The sequence below is a fragment of the Myripristis murdjan genome, chromosome 21 (assembly GCF_902150065.1).
Source record: "Myripristis murdjan chromosome 21, fMyrMur1.1, whole genome shotgun sequence".
NCBI lineage: Eukaryota > Metazoa > Chordata > Actinopteri > Holocentriformes > Holocentridae > Myripristis > Myripristis murdjan.
The window spans coordinates 20179963-20197536 of record NC_044000.1 but is presented as its reverse complement, the minus strand read 5'-3'; the positions used below and the strand labels follow the sequence as shown (position 1 = coordinate 20197536).

At 43.8% G+C, this 17574-nt stretch overlaps 1 protein-coding gene across 1 annotated transcript; it reads right to left on the bottom strand.

The window, feature by feature from the left end:
- Positions 1-853: 853 nt before the first annotated feature.
- inpp4aa (inositol polyphosphate-4-phosphatase type I Aa) lies at positions 854-17025 on the bottom strand. Its single transcript, XM_030081384.1, has 24 exons — positions 16919-17025; positions 11373-11642; positions 11219-11263; positions 10216-10334; positions 9644-9760; positions 9369-9448; positions 9144-9261; positions 8777-8867; positions 8446-8593; positions 7427-7557; positions 7177-7281; positions 6939-7047; positions 6800-6817; positions 6475-6661; positions 5454-5735; positions 5210-5360; positions 4729-4761; positions 3846-4018; positions 3600-3723; positions 3131-3398; positions 1950-2047; positions 1726-1838; positions 1456-1610; positions 854-986 (listed from the first exon to the last, which is right to left on the bottom strand). Exons 2-24 carry the CDS (start codon positions 11470-11472, stop codon positions 854-856), a joined length of 2898 nt encoding a protein of 965 aa, XP_029937244.1. The 5' UTR covers positions 11473-11642; positions 16919-17025.
- Positions 17026-17574: the final 549 nt, after the last annotated feature.

The following is a 17574-nucleotide window of genomic DNA, read 5'->3' as shown; positions in this document are numbered from 1 at the left end:
CACTTCCCCAAACAGCAGCAAGGAAAATTGTCTGAAAAATGTGAACTTCAGCCTCTGGGAAAAAAAAAAAATAATAATAATAATAATAATAATAATTTAATGTAAATAAACTAAAACTACACTGACGCTGCCTGCTGGCATTTGCTCCTAAATTTTGATCATTCACTTATTATGGGTGAAATAATACACAATTCCAGAGTTTTATTGGGGCAAACACAGTGAATTGATTAGGGCAGATGGGACGTCCCTCTCTATTGCAGCCCCACTTGGCGATCTGTATGATGAGATGGATGTATTTTACATTTTAAAAAAATCTTGCCTGGTGTAGTGTTAACAGAAAAATCTGGAAATCAATTAAGAGCACACGCTCTTATAATAATAATAATAATAATTAAAAAAAAACATCATGAGACAAGTGCTACGGCTATGATATTTTGCATCATGTTATCATCCCTCTGACGGACAAGACATCTGCACATCTTATCCTAGAGAGAGAAGTCAAAAAGACTCAAATTCAGAGACGGTGTATGCTTCCTGTTGCTACCACGGGTGCAGCAACGGACAGTGTTGTCTGCTCACTGACAGAAAGCCTTATCTGTACCGACTCGGCCGGCCTAGTGGCTAACATCATGACATACTATGAAAACACTGTGTTTCTATTAAGAGTGAGAGGAGAGGGAATCTGCTATAAAACAATCTACAGTAGCACTGGCACTTGGACATTGACCTTATAAACAGTGACTAAGCACAAAACAAAAGGGCTGTTCCATTTTGTGTTATTATTTTGTTGGTGTGGTGCTATCATCATTATCCTCTCCACTCTCTTGGCTTCCTCCTCACACACACAGTCCTCCTAGGTCTCCACTTTTCCATATGTCCCCTCTGGGGGGCGGTATTGTTTTGGGAAGGCCTTCAGCTGGAGGGAGTTAAAGGCATATTTACGGCAGCCCACGTTCTTCATGGTGTTCTCTCTCCTGCAGCCCTCACTATAGACAGGTGAAAGGACAAAGAGGTGAGAAAGAGAAGAGATGTGTTATTTACAAATTCATCACATTGTAAGAATTTCAAATGGGCTTTTGTCACAGGCTCAACAAAGTCTGTGGGACTTATAAAGGAATACTCTAATATTTTGTGCAAAACACCCTTTTTCCCACTTACCCAAACTGAGACAAGACGTTCAATACCATTTTCACTTCTGTACATCCAGTGGCTCGGTTCTTATAGGTGGCATTTTGTGTTATAGGCGCATTTTGAGATGGAGCAAGGCTAACGACTCCCATAAACTTCAAGTCTTCATGCTAAGGTAACACAAAATGCTACCCAAAGGAACCGAACCACTGGGCGTACAGTGGAAAGTGGGGTCAAACATTTTACCTCAGACTGGGTAGATTGGAAAAAGGGTATTTCACCCAAAATTGTTGGGAGTACTCCTTTAACTTTCACCTAGCAGCTGACCTGCGCATACAGTCCAGGGCCTGGCAGAAGACCTGTGGGGCCAGCGCATGCTCCTGCTGGAGGATCTGACACTGCTCCAGGGTCAGAGACATGGCCGTGCGGTCCTTTGCACTCTTACAGCTGGTGAAACGCACTCCGTTCAGACGACGACACACCTAGGATGGAGAGGAAGAGCCAGGACAGAACAAACGAGGGGGTAACAGTGGTAGGTAGAAAAGAGGCTTTTAAATGTGGGGGTGCAACGAATGATGAGATGTGAAGAGAGTTTACCTCGGCTGCCTGCCAAAGAATCTCCACATTCTTGCTTTTCTTGGCACTGACATTCTGGCTCAGCAGCTTGAGCAGCTCAGGCAGACTGGTGGTGCTACGGGTGCGAGGGAGGCCTGAGGAGAAACAGGAAGAGGATGAAAAACGAGAAAAGGGATGTATGGATTTTTATTTCTGGTAGGAGCGCTTTCATCATCTTCATGTGACAGCACACAGAGGTGACTCACAGTCTTCTGGCAGGACTTCTTTAAACTGGTCGTAGTATGAGCTGAGGCGAGTCATGCTCTCCATGTTGATCACCTCTTGGAGCGACGTGTCTCCAAACCTGGGCACACATGTTCTGAGATCAGAGCAGAAATCTTGTCCAGTAGCTGTGCTGTTAGCCCAATACCAGAGTTAATTTCATAAAATTTCATCATCCTACCACATAACCAGGTATCTGTTGTGTTTAATTTGATAAAATCTCATGCACACCGTGGTGTTTGATAACTGAATGTAAATGTGATGCTGTTAGTCATGAGCCTTGAGTTTCTACAATAATGATCCTTCAAATCAGCTACAGCTGCACACATTCACACCTGAGAGCTTTTGGAGGTTCAGTGTCTAACTCAAAGGCAGGGAGATATTCCACCTACAAGAATATGTGACAACACCTCTAGGGGGCAATGTAGGGCTCTAAAACTGGGCCAAACAAGGTGAAATGAACAGCGGTCAATGGGACTTTTCCACAAAATCAGCTTCCTACACTCTAATAATTTTGCACAGTATTTTTGTGAAAATGACTTCATGCTGATTAAGAAGAAGAACATTTCTATTTATTTAGATGAGTGAAATCTGGAACCATTTTGGAAAAATCCCTCTGTCTATGCAACCAGGCAACACCACATATAGCCTCCTTGCCTCTGAAATTGCCATAATTTTACAGCCATTAATTTCACATCAGCTTATGACATGACTGTATTATAAATACTGGACAGTGTAAAAATGACAGTAATAGCCCATGTACTGGTAAATATCTGCATAGAATTTAGTCCCATGGATCTCCATTTTTCTACTGTGTTTGGCAAATGCTCAGCGCTGCCCCTGATAGCCAAAAGCGTGTACTGCGCCCTTTTTTTCTGTCTCTCAGCAGTCAGTGTTGGTGGTTCAGCTCTCTCTCTGTATAGGCTTTGGTGTTACTCATTTCTCCCACTTATGTTTTCTCTAAGTTATCATCGCCTCTTATTACTCCAGTCATTCAATCATCATCCAAACTCTTGTCTGCTCTCTTCTTTCCCGAGTTCCCTAGTTGCTCTCCCTTTCTGATACACCACCTCTTAATTCTACTCCTCCTCCTCCTCCCTCCTCGTGTTATTCTGCACTCAAGTGTGCCTTCAACCTCTCCTGTCCTCCAAGCTTAGTGACTCACTTCTCAGCCAGCGTTTGCTGTTCGTTGATCCCCACATTAAACAGGACTGGCTGCACTCGCAGCAGCATCCCGTTCTGGATCTCCCGTGGCAGCGTGTCAAACATCACCCCTGGCATCGGGACCCTGACATTAAAGCCGCTCCTGTTTCCAGTGATGACTGGCAGCATGTCTGGACCAAAAGCCGAAGTAGCTTGGGTAACTTTAAAGGTGACATTCCTCAGATCCATCACTCCAACACACATGTCCTCTAGCATAGCCAGCTCCTCGCCTTTAAGAAGCAAAAATCAGGGATCACAGAGGTTAATGCCCATACCTGACATCTATGATGATTACCTCAGTGACCCCTGTAATATCTTGTAACACCAAATCTGCACAAACACCCAAAATAGCATGAGGAGCTGATAAATGTCTACACAAGCATAGTGTAAATGCAGACACACACACATGTCACCACAGAAAGGCAGATTACCATAGGTGCTGAGTAGGCCTTCATACTGCACCAGGAGGCCAATAGTGTGCAGCTGCCTGAGGAAGCCGCTGTCACAGAGACAGTTCCTCAGCTTGATGACGAAGCCGCAGATCAGAGCCGTCAGCTGTAATCACCACAACTGTTATGAATACATCTTCCTCTATATCGCTCTGTTCAGAATAGCCTCGTGGATTAGGTAATAACAAGTTACTACTGTATCCAAAAGCGTAAGTGTTTTGGCCTGACCGTCTGGCAGAAAACGACGTCCCGGCGATACTGCAGGGTGATCGTCATGGCGATGGTGGGGGCGCTGTCCTGCATCAGGAGAAACACCATGGCCTTCTTGGCCTTGTCGCTCATCAGAGACACACAGTCTGTCAGCGTGGTGAGGAGAGGGTACAGAGCCTCGCTCCACTCACCTGCAGACACACACAGAGGTTCAGCATGCACACAGTTAATACACAGTTAAAAAGTCTAGAAAAGTCTGCATTATTTTCTTATGTTGGAATTATATTACGTGCACATCCAGTTAGTCACACTAAGTTTGACACAAAAGCATGTTTTTGATTAATACAAGCCAGGCTTAATGCCATATGACAGAAATATTTTGTGTCTTCTGGATGTGCTTTAGTACACGTACTTGAATATCATGTCACTGAACTACTGATTGCAAGTTTTTTTTTCTTGACTTCCCTTTTTTTAACCACTCATTTACAGTTTTAGAACTTTCATTAGCTATAATCAGTTCAAGTGTTAAATGTGCTAATTTGTTCAGAGTCAAAGTAAAGAAACACAGTTGGCCAAATCAGCTTTGTTTGATCAAATAAGGCTGATTTGGCCAACTGTGTTTCTTAATTTTGATTTTTAAGCTGGTCTTACATTCAAGAGTGCATCTGAAAGGTCTTTAAATTTGGATTTCTATAAACATTACTATTTGGTAAGCCTGCAAAGATTTTTATATGGGAATTTAAGAAAGTTTTAATAATGGGTTTTACATTGAGGCCTGTAGTCAAATTTTAAGAATACATGTGATTTCTCTGTGATGGTGGATGTCTTAGCTAAAACATTTTTTAACACACACTGAAAGATTCATGATGGAAACACAGAGTGACCACAACATTTCTCTTACCCGGGGAAGTCTTTTCGACCTCTGGGCTGGTATCTAAAGATCAGCAAACAAAAAAGATGTTTACATAAAGACAGATATGACAGAAAACCATTTCTACTTTTTATATGAGCCACTCCACATGATGTTTGTGATTTCAAACAGCCGACAACACTAAAGCGGGTTGAAGGGATTATGGGAATGAACCTACAGTTTTGTTCAACAGGATGTGAAAAGCATGCAGGAGTCTGGTGAGAGAGTGGCGATGCTGATGATGATGATGATGATGTTGGAGGATGATGTGATGGATGTGGTGATGACGGCGGTAAATCCCTCTCTTTATGTCCAGGATGTATCCAAAAAGCTTCCCAGCTGCTATGGACGCCTCATGAAATTGACATGTTCAAAGTAACCCTCAGAAGCTTGAACCATAAACACATGCGTACACAATTCTGAGTCACTTACACACCATCAAACAAAAACCTGTCTGTGTGTGCGTGTGTACCTTTCTTACTAGCGGTGGTCGGCTCCTCGTTGGCGAGCAGGAAAACATCTTCAGAGCTGCTGTCGCTCTGGAGTTTGTCTCTCTGCAGCAGCCTGTCCACCCTCTGGATCACACACTCCAGACTCTTGTCAACATTGAGCCAAACCTTCTCCTACACACCAAACAGGACACACACACACATTGCACCTGGAACTCATACAGAAAGCACATGCATGCGATACAGATGTTAAGAATCAGCCCGTACCCATTCCTCCTCATGCCAGTCAGCTTGCAAGGAGGTGCGCTTGCTTTTGCTCCCTTCACTACCCTCTGGAGGAGCCGCGTGGCGAGAGGGTGAGGTGGCGGGGCGAGATGGGGAGGTTGGGTGGCGGGAGGGGGAGCGGGATGGGGAGCGAGAGGAGGGTGAGAGGGAGGATGAGGAGGGGGACGGGGTGCCTTGCTGAGTGAACTCTGGACGGGCGGCAGCCAGAGCCAAGATGGCTGACGACAGGAGCTTGGAGTCGCACACTGTCACCAGCTGACGGGTCTGCAGAGGGAGAGGAAAAAAACGTATCTGGCTCAGTGCAAAATTTATTAAATGCCTGTGAAGCTTTTTAAAAGATGCCCCCTTTTTTATGTTTTGTTCATTAGTTTGAGATACGATGGAGCCTATGACAATGTGATTCTTGGCAAGAGAGATGGAGTGCTTTTTGAGCAGAAAACAATTGAGAAAGCAGCCCAAAGCAGTAGAAAATGTGTCTTATCATTATCCTGTTTATTCCATATGTGTTATATTATGATTTCAGTGTGTTTGAGAGAGTGTTCAGAGAGTGTTTATTTTCCCAGTATGTAATGCAACTGCATTGTTTCATAGCTCAATAAATTTGCCAACAAAAAAAATCAGCTAGGTGTCTGGGGCTTGCTGAAGGTGTGAATCAAGAGGAAAATCGATCAAATTATGAGTGCAAGTGTCAGCACAGATTACTGTTTGATTTCTCTGTAGTACAGTTTGTCTAATCTGTATGTCCTGATTTAATGCACTTGACCAAAATAAATTCCCTGATGGCATAATAAAGTACTTTTTACCTTGTAGGAATTGATTAATTGTGTCCAGAGAGTGAAATGAAGAGATTCAAAAGTGATAGGGACAGGACTTGGTAATAGCCAGAAGAATAAGGAGTGCAGAGCAAAGGGAGCAGATCACAGATTAATAAGAGGAGGAACTACAACACAACCCTTTAATACTCCATTAAAAATCCCACCGGTGCCTCAGAGTGCTGCTGTACCTTCTCTGTCAGGATGGCCAGCGTTCTCTCCAGAGCATTGGCTGAGCGCTCCTTGGCGGCGCGGGACAGGCGTTCAGTGTAGTAACACACTTGAGTCTTCAGAGTGTTAATCTGACCAATCAGCTCCTTTGCCTTCACCACATCCTGAGGCAGGAACGCCACCGCTTTTGAGCCAGAGCCCACACTGCTTGGCATGTACATTGGTGTTTTTTTTAAAGAGAAAGAAATAAAACAGAAAACACATTATGGTTATATGAATGTCAAATACAGAAATGACATAAAACACACAAAGCCATGCATTATAATGCATTACACACAATCTCACCTCTCGTCCCCATAAGCACTGATTTGGTTAGGCAAGAAGAACAAATCAAGAAGAAAAAATTGTTAACCACTTATGAATCAAACACTCCTGTAGACCTCATGACAAAAAAACCCTGGAAGACTCTTTGCACTCTACTCACTGTTTCCTGGCTTCGTCTAGCTTGTGGAGCAGTTTTCGGAGGCCGCAGCCCTTAAAGCCTTGATGATGTGCTGCAGGAGCACCGATGGTCACTACATCATACGTCCGGTCTGACAGGGAGACGCAGTGGGTCAAATATAATGTTGACTGACTGTGCACTCATACACAAGAACAATAAAAGTTTGGTGGCACATAAACATATGCGACATGCAAACATGCACCGTGCACACACCACCCACCATAGCCAGACTCTCCCTGTACTCTCATTCTCTGGATGTGCAGGTTAGTAGGAATAAACTCCAACTTCTTCTCTGCTTTCAAAGTGCTGGACTTAAATGACGGACCTGGGGGAGAGAGAATCCAGAGCAGAGAGAGTGAAAAAGTTTATCGTGTGGTATGATCATCTTACGCTGGATTTTTGTTCACTTAAAATATTAGGAATTACACGTGTTACAATTGTGTGTGTGTGTGTGTGTGTGCAGTTCTAACCTTTGTATTCATGCAGGTCGCTGATGGTCTCTTGGTAGGTGAGGATGATGGTCTGGTACTGAGCGATAATCTCCCTCCTCAAGTTCTCCCAGTAAGGTGAAAGCTCCCCCAGCTCCTCCAGCTCACACACTCTGTACACCACACAAAATCATTTGCACTTAAAACAGTCACACCCCAGTTTACTAAAGCCTTTAATGTGTGCAAAAATGTGATTTTATCCAGAGAGACTTGTCAGACAACCTCAGTTCATCAAATTGCCAATATCACAAGTAACCAATAGGAAGAATAGCAGGTATGGGAGCCACAGTGCCTTGACAATTTTACAGTGATATGATGATACAAGAACAAAGTCAGTGTGGTGTATATTGTCAAGGGCTGGTTGATGTGGCTGAAGTCAATATCACAACACTCACTTTTTCAAGATTTTTTTCAATGGTTATACATCTCATGATATGTCCCATGCACATAAAATCACAATTTAAATAATCAGATTATATTATTATATTGAAATGTCAGGGGTGATGTCAAACAAAATGCAAAAATTTTCAAGTAATGTTCCCTAAAACGTGTCAGTTGTTTATTTAAATTGCTTGTTATGATTGAAAGATGGCAAGCAATGATATTGAATAATTGCCCGGCACTAGTGCAGTATATAATATAACACACTCTCTCAGGCAACCGGACACCATTCAGTGTTTCAGCTTGAGGGCCATAAGGGAGCAATGGACAAATGCAAAAGCTATTGATTTTACATGCACTAATAATGTGATAAATTGTGTGATACCTTTGCTGTATTTCCTCTATATCAAGGTAAGAGGTACAGCGGCGTCTTGCTCAAAGACACTTCAGCAGGTTTACAACAAAGGGGCTTGAACCCCGATCCTCCGGTGTGCCTGCTCATTAAACTGACATGCTGCTACTCTCACCAGCTACTATAAATGTCCACGCTTTAGCTCAGCCAAGCCAGCACATTTCTCTCTCTCCCATATCGTATCCTTCCCTTTACGGTGTTATGTTACCTGACAGCGTCCTCCTCCAGCAGCAGTTTGACAAACTGTCGAGGAATTTGCAGGGAGAGGACGCTCTCCGCCATCTGCTCCAGGATACGCAGGTGGTTGCCATCCGTGGTGGGGAAACGGTACATCCGCGACATGACCCCTCCAAACACTGAAGCCACAAGCAACACAAAGACCGAAACACACAATCGGTTCTACATCTGGTGATCACCTTACTAATTAGTCAGACAGCTATCCAGAGGCCGTCGCTGTAGCAATGTGAGGCTCTTTCATAGTCAAAAGTTGAGATTAAACGTGAGGTTTTTAGTTTAGTTTGACATAGACACACACTCACCAGCCTTCAGCAGTGCGTCTTTACACAGAGAGGCAGATTTGGATTTGATGCCCATGGATTCAGTCAGGCTTTCATCAACTAGAAGCACCATCTGATACACACACAAACATGCACATACACACATAATGGATGTCATATGACAACCAGCGACCTGAAACAAGTGATGAGCTGAAACGAACTTCCTCATTTCTTGATCGGATGTTGATGCGCAACAAATCAAGCAAAAAGAAACGATGAAGCAGATGCAGACAAGAGCTTCACTTTGCTCTCCCAGGAAATAGGAACAAGCAGAGATCAGATCTGTGCACTAAAAACGACCAGGATTTCGACAATGATTTTTTAGACACGACCTTTTCCTGATCCTCACCCTTCCATTGACGGTGTCTCCTCTCTGTAACCTAGCAACTGGAGCCCTCTGGTCCCGCTTCTCCTCTATCTGCCAGGCAATGATGGTGATGTTGCCCACGCGTTCACTGTCCGCTGACCTGACAAACGGCGACAGCAAGTTAAGTTGGACGTCCCAAGACCAAAATAGGAGCTGTCGCTTCTTATTATCACAGCAGGATAAAGAAGAGTTGTGTCTGTGTGTTACCTGAGAGTCAAGTGCAGTCGGTGGTGTTTATCCTGTAGCAGCTCCTTCACAGAAAACATGGCAGAACCTAACATGTACATCTGTCACACACACACACACACACACACACACACACACACACACACACAAAAGGATTTGGAGGATTTAAGTGAGACAACAGTGTGATGGATTTAACCTGGATGAGTAAATAAGGTTCTATTCATTTGCTAACGGGACGTTTGAAAATACAGTAGTAGTAGGAATAGTTTTGTAAGAAATTGTTTAGATGTGCGTACCGTTCCCTGGGAACGGTCCTTCACATCGTACACCGAGAGCTTGACCTGAGTCTGCTGAGTAATCATGGAATCTTGGAAAAATGCAATACTGCTGAGGAAGATGGGGTTACTTGTGCCCTGGAGAGAGAGAGACACACACACACACACACACACACACAGAGGGAGAGGGAGAGAGAGAGAGATCATTGGATATTTTTATTTCTCTTGAGTGTTCTAATCTTGGTAATTAAATGTTTAAATGAGAGACTGTGGAATAAAGAGGGGAAGCCTCAGACTCATAACACTGATGGAAAACTATTTATTCTTTTAATGCCATCATCGTTTCAGCTCTTCAGGATAAAATTAGCACATCACTTCAAATGGTATGTATACTATAGGAAACAGGTGTTCTACATCAAGACAGTCAACAAAAGCATAGACCTAGAAAATACAGAGGTGTCCTCAAACATAGGTTAGAGAACACAGAATGGCCAAGAAAGGCCATTTACATACCAATGACATAAATTAGAAATTGTATCTACAGAAAGAAACAAAGAAAGAAACAAAGACAAAGATCAATGATACTTTTGTACCTCAATTATCTCTGTTTGAGCATGCTTGGTCCAGAAGGCCTGAGGTGGAGTGGTGCAGCTGACTGCCACAAAGCTGGTGGGCTTCCGGTCCAGAGCTGGAGTCACCAGCTCGCTGCAGGCTGCGGCAGAATGTAAACGCAGGAGGAGATTACAAACTGTGGTATTTAATAGTAAGCTAGTCACTAATCCTTGGTCTCCAGAAGCATGTAATACAGCGTTTCCTGCTTTGGCACTGCATGTTCAGCAGCCGTGGATCAGCTGTGATGTGTTGAGGTTGGACAAAGCATGACAAAACAAAATGGTGCATGAAACCCTCAGGCCATTCAGCGAGAAGGTGCATCATCTTTCCTTGTTTCAGCAAAATCAGACCAGTGGTGTAAGCAGCTGAAAAACTTGAAAATTTGATCTGTGACTGTAGCGCCTCCATCCGGCCAAACAGTATATTGTTTTCAAAAGCCAGACCACAGTGCCAAAACGGGAACAGGGATGTAGTGGTTTTGTACTGAAACCGAAAATCATGATTCTTAATCTTCAGTTCACCAAACTGTACATATGTGGTGAACCATGATTGTTTTTTCTCACCACAGATTTTGCATGTTACATTTTTCATTTTTGAGAACAATCTGTAATAGCAACTGCACACATTGTAATTTAGAACATTCAACACTGCTCCTGATTAATAATAACATTAGGCCTGATAACCTATTTTTCCCCAAACCTCATGCAAAGGCTTTCTGTTGCAAAGTTGCACAACCTTTACAACTGGGAAAAGCCCCATGCAACATTTTATGCTGACTTGTGGATGTATGTTCACATTTAAAAGAAATAACATGAATTCTGAGTCAGCTCAATTTTTTTGAGCCAAACCCAACTATTGCCTAAAAATCGGGAACAAACCAAGTCATAAAAAAGGTGAACTGAGACAACCCTAGTATTTGCTTCCTTTTATCAAAATTGCACCAGACACAGCCTGACCCCCCAACCCACGTCTCGACTCACTTACCCAGACTAAACTCCAGCACAGGCTCGTCTGGATCCTGACTGTTGCCTGTGAGAGACAGTGTGTAGAAAGACAGAGAAAAGGCACCTTTTTAAAGCCGCTCCATTTCAGCATCAATGGAGCAAAAAGGTTACCATGGCAGTGGTTCCTTAGATACCTGCAAGAGTCAGCCCCATCATCTCGGCTGAGAGATCAAACGTGTTGGCCCGGTAGACCGACCATGGCCGATGGCGGGGGCTGCGCTCCTTCCCCGACATGGTGTCTGCACGTCAGGGCTGAGGACGGAGTTTGGAATAAAGGGGCAGAGGGTGAAGAGCAGGAGAACTTGGACCAGACACCAAAACCCCTCTCTCACAAGAGCTTGTTTGTGTATGCTGGCTTTCCTGAAGTGTTGATCTCCGTAGTCACAGGCTGGTTACTGATAAAGCTGAAGGAGAGAGAAAGGACGACAACAAACAGCTGAGCTGCAGTCCCCATGGAAACCGCTGAAGCGGATTGAGCACCTACACATTTACACTCCTACTGTATTTTCCATTCATCAACATGGCAGCTGAGCTGAGAAGGATGTGCAAAGAAACTAACACACCCACTGGGTACCAAAATTAGAAGACTACATATACTGTGTGTTGGCCAATTAAGATAATGTAGGCTGTTAACAATGCTGTTATTGTACGCATGCTCTGCATCTCAAGAAAATCTAGTATGAGCTGTATTGTCAAGATACGGCAAGTGTCACAAAAACAATGTCCTCACAATAAGGAAAACATCATCAGCAGTTGATATTCACTAATATGTTCAAAACTGGCTGTGAAATCTGCAATGGATGGTGGAAAAAGAGAGAGCAAAGTGTAGAAAGTTCAGTCAGTATTCTACTTATTCATCTGCGCCACCCCCACCCCCACCCCCCACCCCCCCACCTAGTTAAAGCGCCAATGCAGGCAGTGTGAAAAGGTTTAGGGGAAAACGTGTGACTTTTCACACAGCTGTGAGGTGAGACACGTAGAACAGCAGCAGACTAAATATAAAGTTTTACTTTTCGCTCTCCTGGTGCTAATTGCACTTAGCAGATGTTCTTTAAAGGGGTTCTGCCTAGAGACAGGCTTAACGAGGGAATAACAGGTAACAGGTAAATAGCAGGTGTATGGGAAACTGTACACAAGCATAAACACACACTCTCTCTCCCAGTTTGACTTTAGTGCACCTGTCCGACCAAACATCTGAGGATACAGCACAAGTCAAGCAGCCAGAGCCGGTTTACTCCAGACTTCACAAGAAATGTCATTGTTTAACTGAGACAGATGAGCTCAGCGTTGTGCATGAGGTTCATCTAAGCATGCCCAGCTCCTGCACTAAACAATTCACAGATTCCACCTGAAATTAAATTAAAAAATAAAACCCTTGTGTCCTTGTTGGATTATCTTACATGGAGACTATGAATCATGTCTCATTCATTACAACACACTTCCACTCGATTCCACACAAACACACACACACACTCACAGATATTATCCCAGACTCAGCAGAACTTGTTCCACCACCTGAGGTCATATTAACACATACACTTACATAGTTGTCATGTCCACCGTCCATGTTGTGTAAGCAGGGCTTGTAATATGAAGGGCAGAGCATAGAGGCCAGCTCACAGGCTGTGCTGCTGTAACGCGGCTGGGGCAAAATTTACGTGCAAATGTCTGAAAACAGGAAATGATGTCTGTAGAAAAGTGTTAGCCAAGGAGTTCCCCCCGCCTGAAACAGTTGCTGTCTCTCTCTATTCATCTCCTCACTGAGTTTCAGTCTCTCCACTCCACTTTGCTCCATCTCATCTCTCTTTATTACGCTAATAGGAAGAGGCAAGGGACTAAACCGCCGTCTATTTGCTTTGCCCTGCTGAGCCCTCACCTCTCCAATGTCCCATTTTGCCTCTCAGCGTCATCTGATGGGTTTGGGGTTTAGGTGAATGACAGTCATCTTCCAATATATTTCACGGTATTTCATGATCCGTTTCTCCCTGCCTTGTCAGATGGCACACATTTCTCATCTTCAGTTTTCACTCTGCAGTATTTTAGTCAGTATCACTTGAGACCACAGTAACCAATCCTTACTTTTCAGATGAACAATTCACACTTGCTGATATCAGCAATAAAAAAAAAGGCAGAGATGTTGTGAAAGTGGAAGTAAAATCATTTTCACATGGTCACATAGTTTAATTTAATTAATTGGAATATAAAATCACATAGTTTTAAGGGAATATTGACGGTATTTGAAGGCATGTCCCACAAACATCAAGGATGCAGAATGGAAAACAATGACTTCAGCATCAAGACAAGCATGTTATCACTAAATTGATTCAGTAAATGTAAAGCATAAATGTAAATCAGAGCCAAAAGGGAGTATGTGGACGGCAAAACAAAGCAGGGAACATAATACAGAAAAAAGATGTGTGGACAAAATGTAAAAGGTTAAGAGGAAGAGAAAAGGAAGCAAGCAGCGGTGTCCTGATGACTAATCAGAGCTGTGAGCAGCTTAAGACTGCCCTCAGAAGTAAATGCCTCCGTTTCCTGTAGCATGTCAGACCTGGTTAACATTTCCTCTTACATACGCGTGCATGGGAGTGCGTCTGTGGCAAGCAAACAGCCTCTTGCCCTTGCGCAAAAAGGAAATCAGCTGGAATTGCTCCCTCACCTCCCAACAGTGATATATTATTGAGCATCTGAACAAATCTGGTGCAGAGAGGGAGTATCTGCGACTGCAGGGGTGTGTGTATATTTCTCTAATGTGTGTGTGACTGTTTATTTGATATTGTGTGAGGCACACTGACAAAGTGCCAACTGGGTGCACACCCGTGCATTCATGTGTATAGACTCCAGCAATGGAGGTCTATTTTTACATGTGAATCCGCTCTGACGTCACACTCCACACACAAATGAAAATACTCTCGCCCGGGAACACTCAAACTCATCTGCACATGCACAGTCACAGACACAATCCCAAAAGCACATCATGCATACATTAAAGACACAGACTTCCAGCGAAAGGTTGGTGTGTAATGCTCTTTGCCGGTTTAATCTCTATCTTGGCAGCTTCATATGAGCCCAAACAGTTGACAGTTACAGCATGGATGCTGTGGCTCATTAGGTCGTGTGGGAGTCATTGTCAGTGGGACCTGGCTTTAACATGCCATAATCCACAGGGCCTGAAGCAGAGTGGGATCTCTCTGGGAAACCTACAGAGGATCTAATGCAAAACAGCAGGGAGCCACTCAGCACCATCATTACATCTGTCTGCCATCAGCTAACCACAGTCTATTAAAGGGAAGCACTGAGACAGCAGGCCTCATGAAGGCTTTGGAAAAGCTCTGGGGAACCGGGCTGAGGTCTGATCCTGCTGGTTTTCAAACTGGCTGCGGGATGGACAGTTCATCAATATTATATCGATATTGTGATATAAGACCAGAGAGTATCTGCCATTTTTGATTGTAACTATCTTATAAAAGCATGAGTAATTATCCCTACAGTATCAAAATTGAGGCATTTCACCAAAGTTATTGTATTATTATGATTTTGTCCATATGAACCAGCCCTAGATGGGCAAGAGGAAGCAAGCATCCACCATCAAAGAGTCCTGGAGCAAGATGCTGTATCTCTGGCAGCTCCAGGGCTGCTGTTCTCCAGCTGACCCTATAATCTCTGACCTCTTTGAAGGTCAGCAAACAAAAGAATATTTCCCTATGGGCATCTATAAAGTATCCCATTATCATTAAAATAGGTCACATTGATAGACATGTGTTAGGACACTGCCTTTTAGTCGAGCAGATGCATAAAAGGTAGCATTATGAGTGGGCAAAAAGGTATATAGATGTTGAAGAAGAGACCACAGAGGACTCTAAGGTGGCTCTCTGACATCTGTGTGGGGATGGCAGTAGGCTGTCAGCCCCATGGGGTGGTCTGGAGAGGAAAGTGACCCAGTTATAGAGGAGGGCAAACATGCCGTAAACCAGGCCTCCTGCAGATGCTGTCAGCACCGGCTGCACTGCAGCGTCTCTCTCTCTCTCTTCTCTAGATGTCCTCTTCTTTTTCCTCCCATTCGGTACTATAAATCTCTCTTCCGCCGTTACTCCTGATCCTCTGACTCACCTTCTCATCTCTTTCAACCTTCAATTCTCTGGCAAATACCTCATGTCTCCTGTCCCTCTCACCACTCTTTCTCAATCCCTTTATGCTTGGTCATTCGCTCTGTCCTTGTTTTCCTCTTCTTTTTTTTTTCTCCAGCTCTCCCCCTCTCCTGTGTCCCCCTATGACCCAGATCTTCTTCTCCAATTCCATCGATCGTTGCTGTCTCAGTACAGAGCTGAGCTAAGCCAGTTTACCATCCCCTGGGTCTGATCTACAGCGGCCTCCTTCATGTAGGAATGTTTGCTGTAACCATGGCAACATGGATGCACTGCAAAACGGGATGACTGGGTTTACCATGGCTGATCAATGAATCACTATAATTGATCAGAGTGAGGAGGAGAACATGCAAAACAGGGCAAGAGCACACTCCAACACACAGGGAAACAGAGGTGTGGGGAGGAAGGAAGGTCATGATGCGATAAAAGATGCTCTTACAACCACTAATGATGATGATAATGAATTAATTAACTGCTTCCAATAAGGCTACAGGGTCACATACACACTGTAACACTCTCTCTCTCTCTCTCTCTCTCACTCTCTCTCTCTCTCACACACACACACACACACAGAGAGACGCACACACAAGGTTAGATGGACTCTTAGGTATCAACGGAAATGTTTATCACAGTTCGCTTAACACAAGGCTATGTTGACGGGAGTGTTAACATGCTGTGTGCAATGGGTTTCTTGAGAGAACCATCAAACACACGCACGCACACACACACACACACACACACACACACACACACACACACACACACACACACACAAAGGGAGAACAAGAAAGAAAGACAGAAAGAGAGATGACTCATAGTAGCAACTGAGTTTAATTTAGTTTCCTGTCACACAAAGAGTGAAAACAGTGATTCAACAGATCAAACCTAATCCTGTTCGCTCTGTTGGGAGCATATGGTGAGCTCTGGCAATGGCGTGGCCTGCTGCTTGATAAGCAACACAGCAAACCTCTGGCTTTTGCTGTTTTATGCATATCAAACCAAATATAGAACATAACATACATAATCCTACATCCACGCTCCCGTGGTCTTAGGCCTGGGTGGTCCAAGGCTGGGCTGCTGTCCTGTCTGTTTATCAGGCTGGGTACATGAAAATAAATAGGCGTAGGTTACGTCTGATTAATGGGAGGTCTATTTTTGGAAGCATGGCCAATAATATCATCATTATAGTCCAGTGTGGGTACACGCTTATCCCTTAACACCTCAGACAATAACAAAGATTGCGTCATGATATCTGCTGATGCCCATTCAATGGGGCTGCTGCTACTGTAAGTGCTGCACTATTAACCAATTCCCTCGTCACACAGACAGGCTGGGTATTGAACAAAATGTCTAAAACGATCGTTGAATTCTTGCTACAAAAACACATCTCATCCGAGATCTGCAGCGAGCTGGTGATCTCTATTTGCAATCACATCTATATGATACACTGAACAATGATCCTCGCAAAAACCACGGGATGAATCAATATGTGACATGACAAACACTCACAATGAGAATCTAGAAATATTCCCTACCGGTAGCAGAAGTGTCAGTGTCTGGGTTCCTTGTTATATTGATGCGCATCTCGGCTGCATTTCGACGATGTCTGCAGTGAAGACTCGCCCAGCCCGCTGCTCTGACACACCGAGACGGCAACACCTCGGCTGGAGGCAGCGCCTCCTCTCGCCACTGGGCGGCGCTCCGTCCGGTCCGCACAAAGCAACTTGCTCCTCACCCTCTGTAGGTGAAATAAAACATATAGATGGATACTCTGAACGGTGCGTTACCTATGACTCGTCCGGAAAACAAACAAACAAACAAACAAACAAACAAACAAACAAACAAACAAACAAACAAAAACATTTCCATCCAGTAAAAACGGACACGTTCAGACAGATTTAGCTTAAACAGCCCTGTATTGACAGAAGATGCTTGGGACTTCTCTGTAGACCTAATATCCCATACAGAAATATAATGAATGTGGTGCAGTTCAGCATGGGTTATGTATACTGTATATCATCATATCCAGATGATGGAATATGCTGGACTATGGCATATCTCTCGTATAGGAGCATACACTGTATGTTCATTAGATTTCTGTATGGGTCTGTATGGGTATGTAGGCTATTAAATTGCAGAAAAGAGTGAAGGAGAGGGTTTAAAATCATAGTATTAGTCATAACAAGTGCAA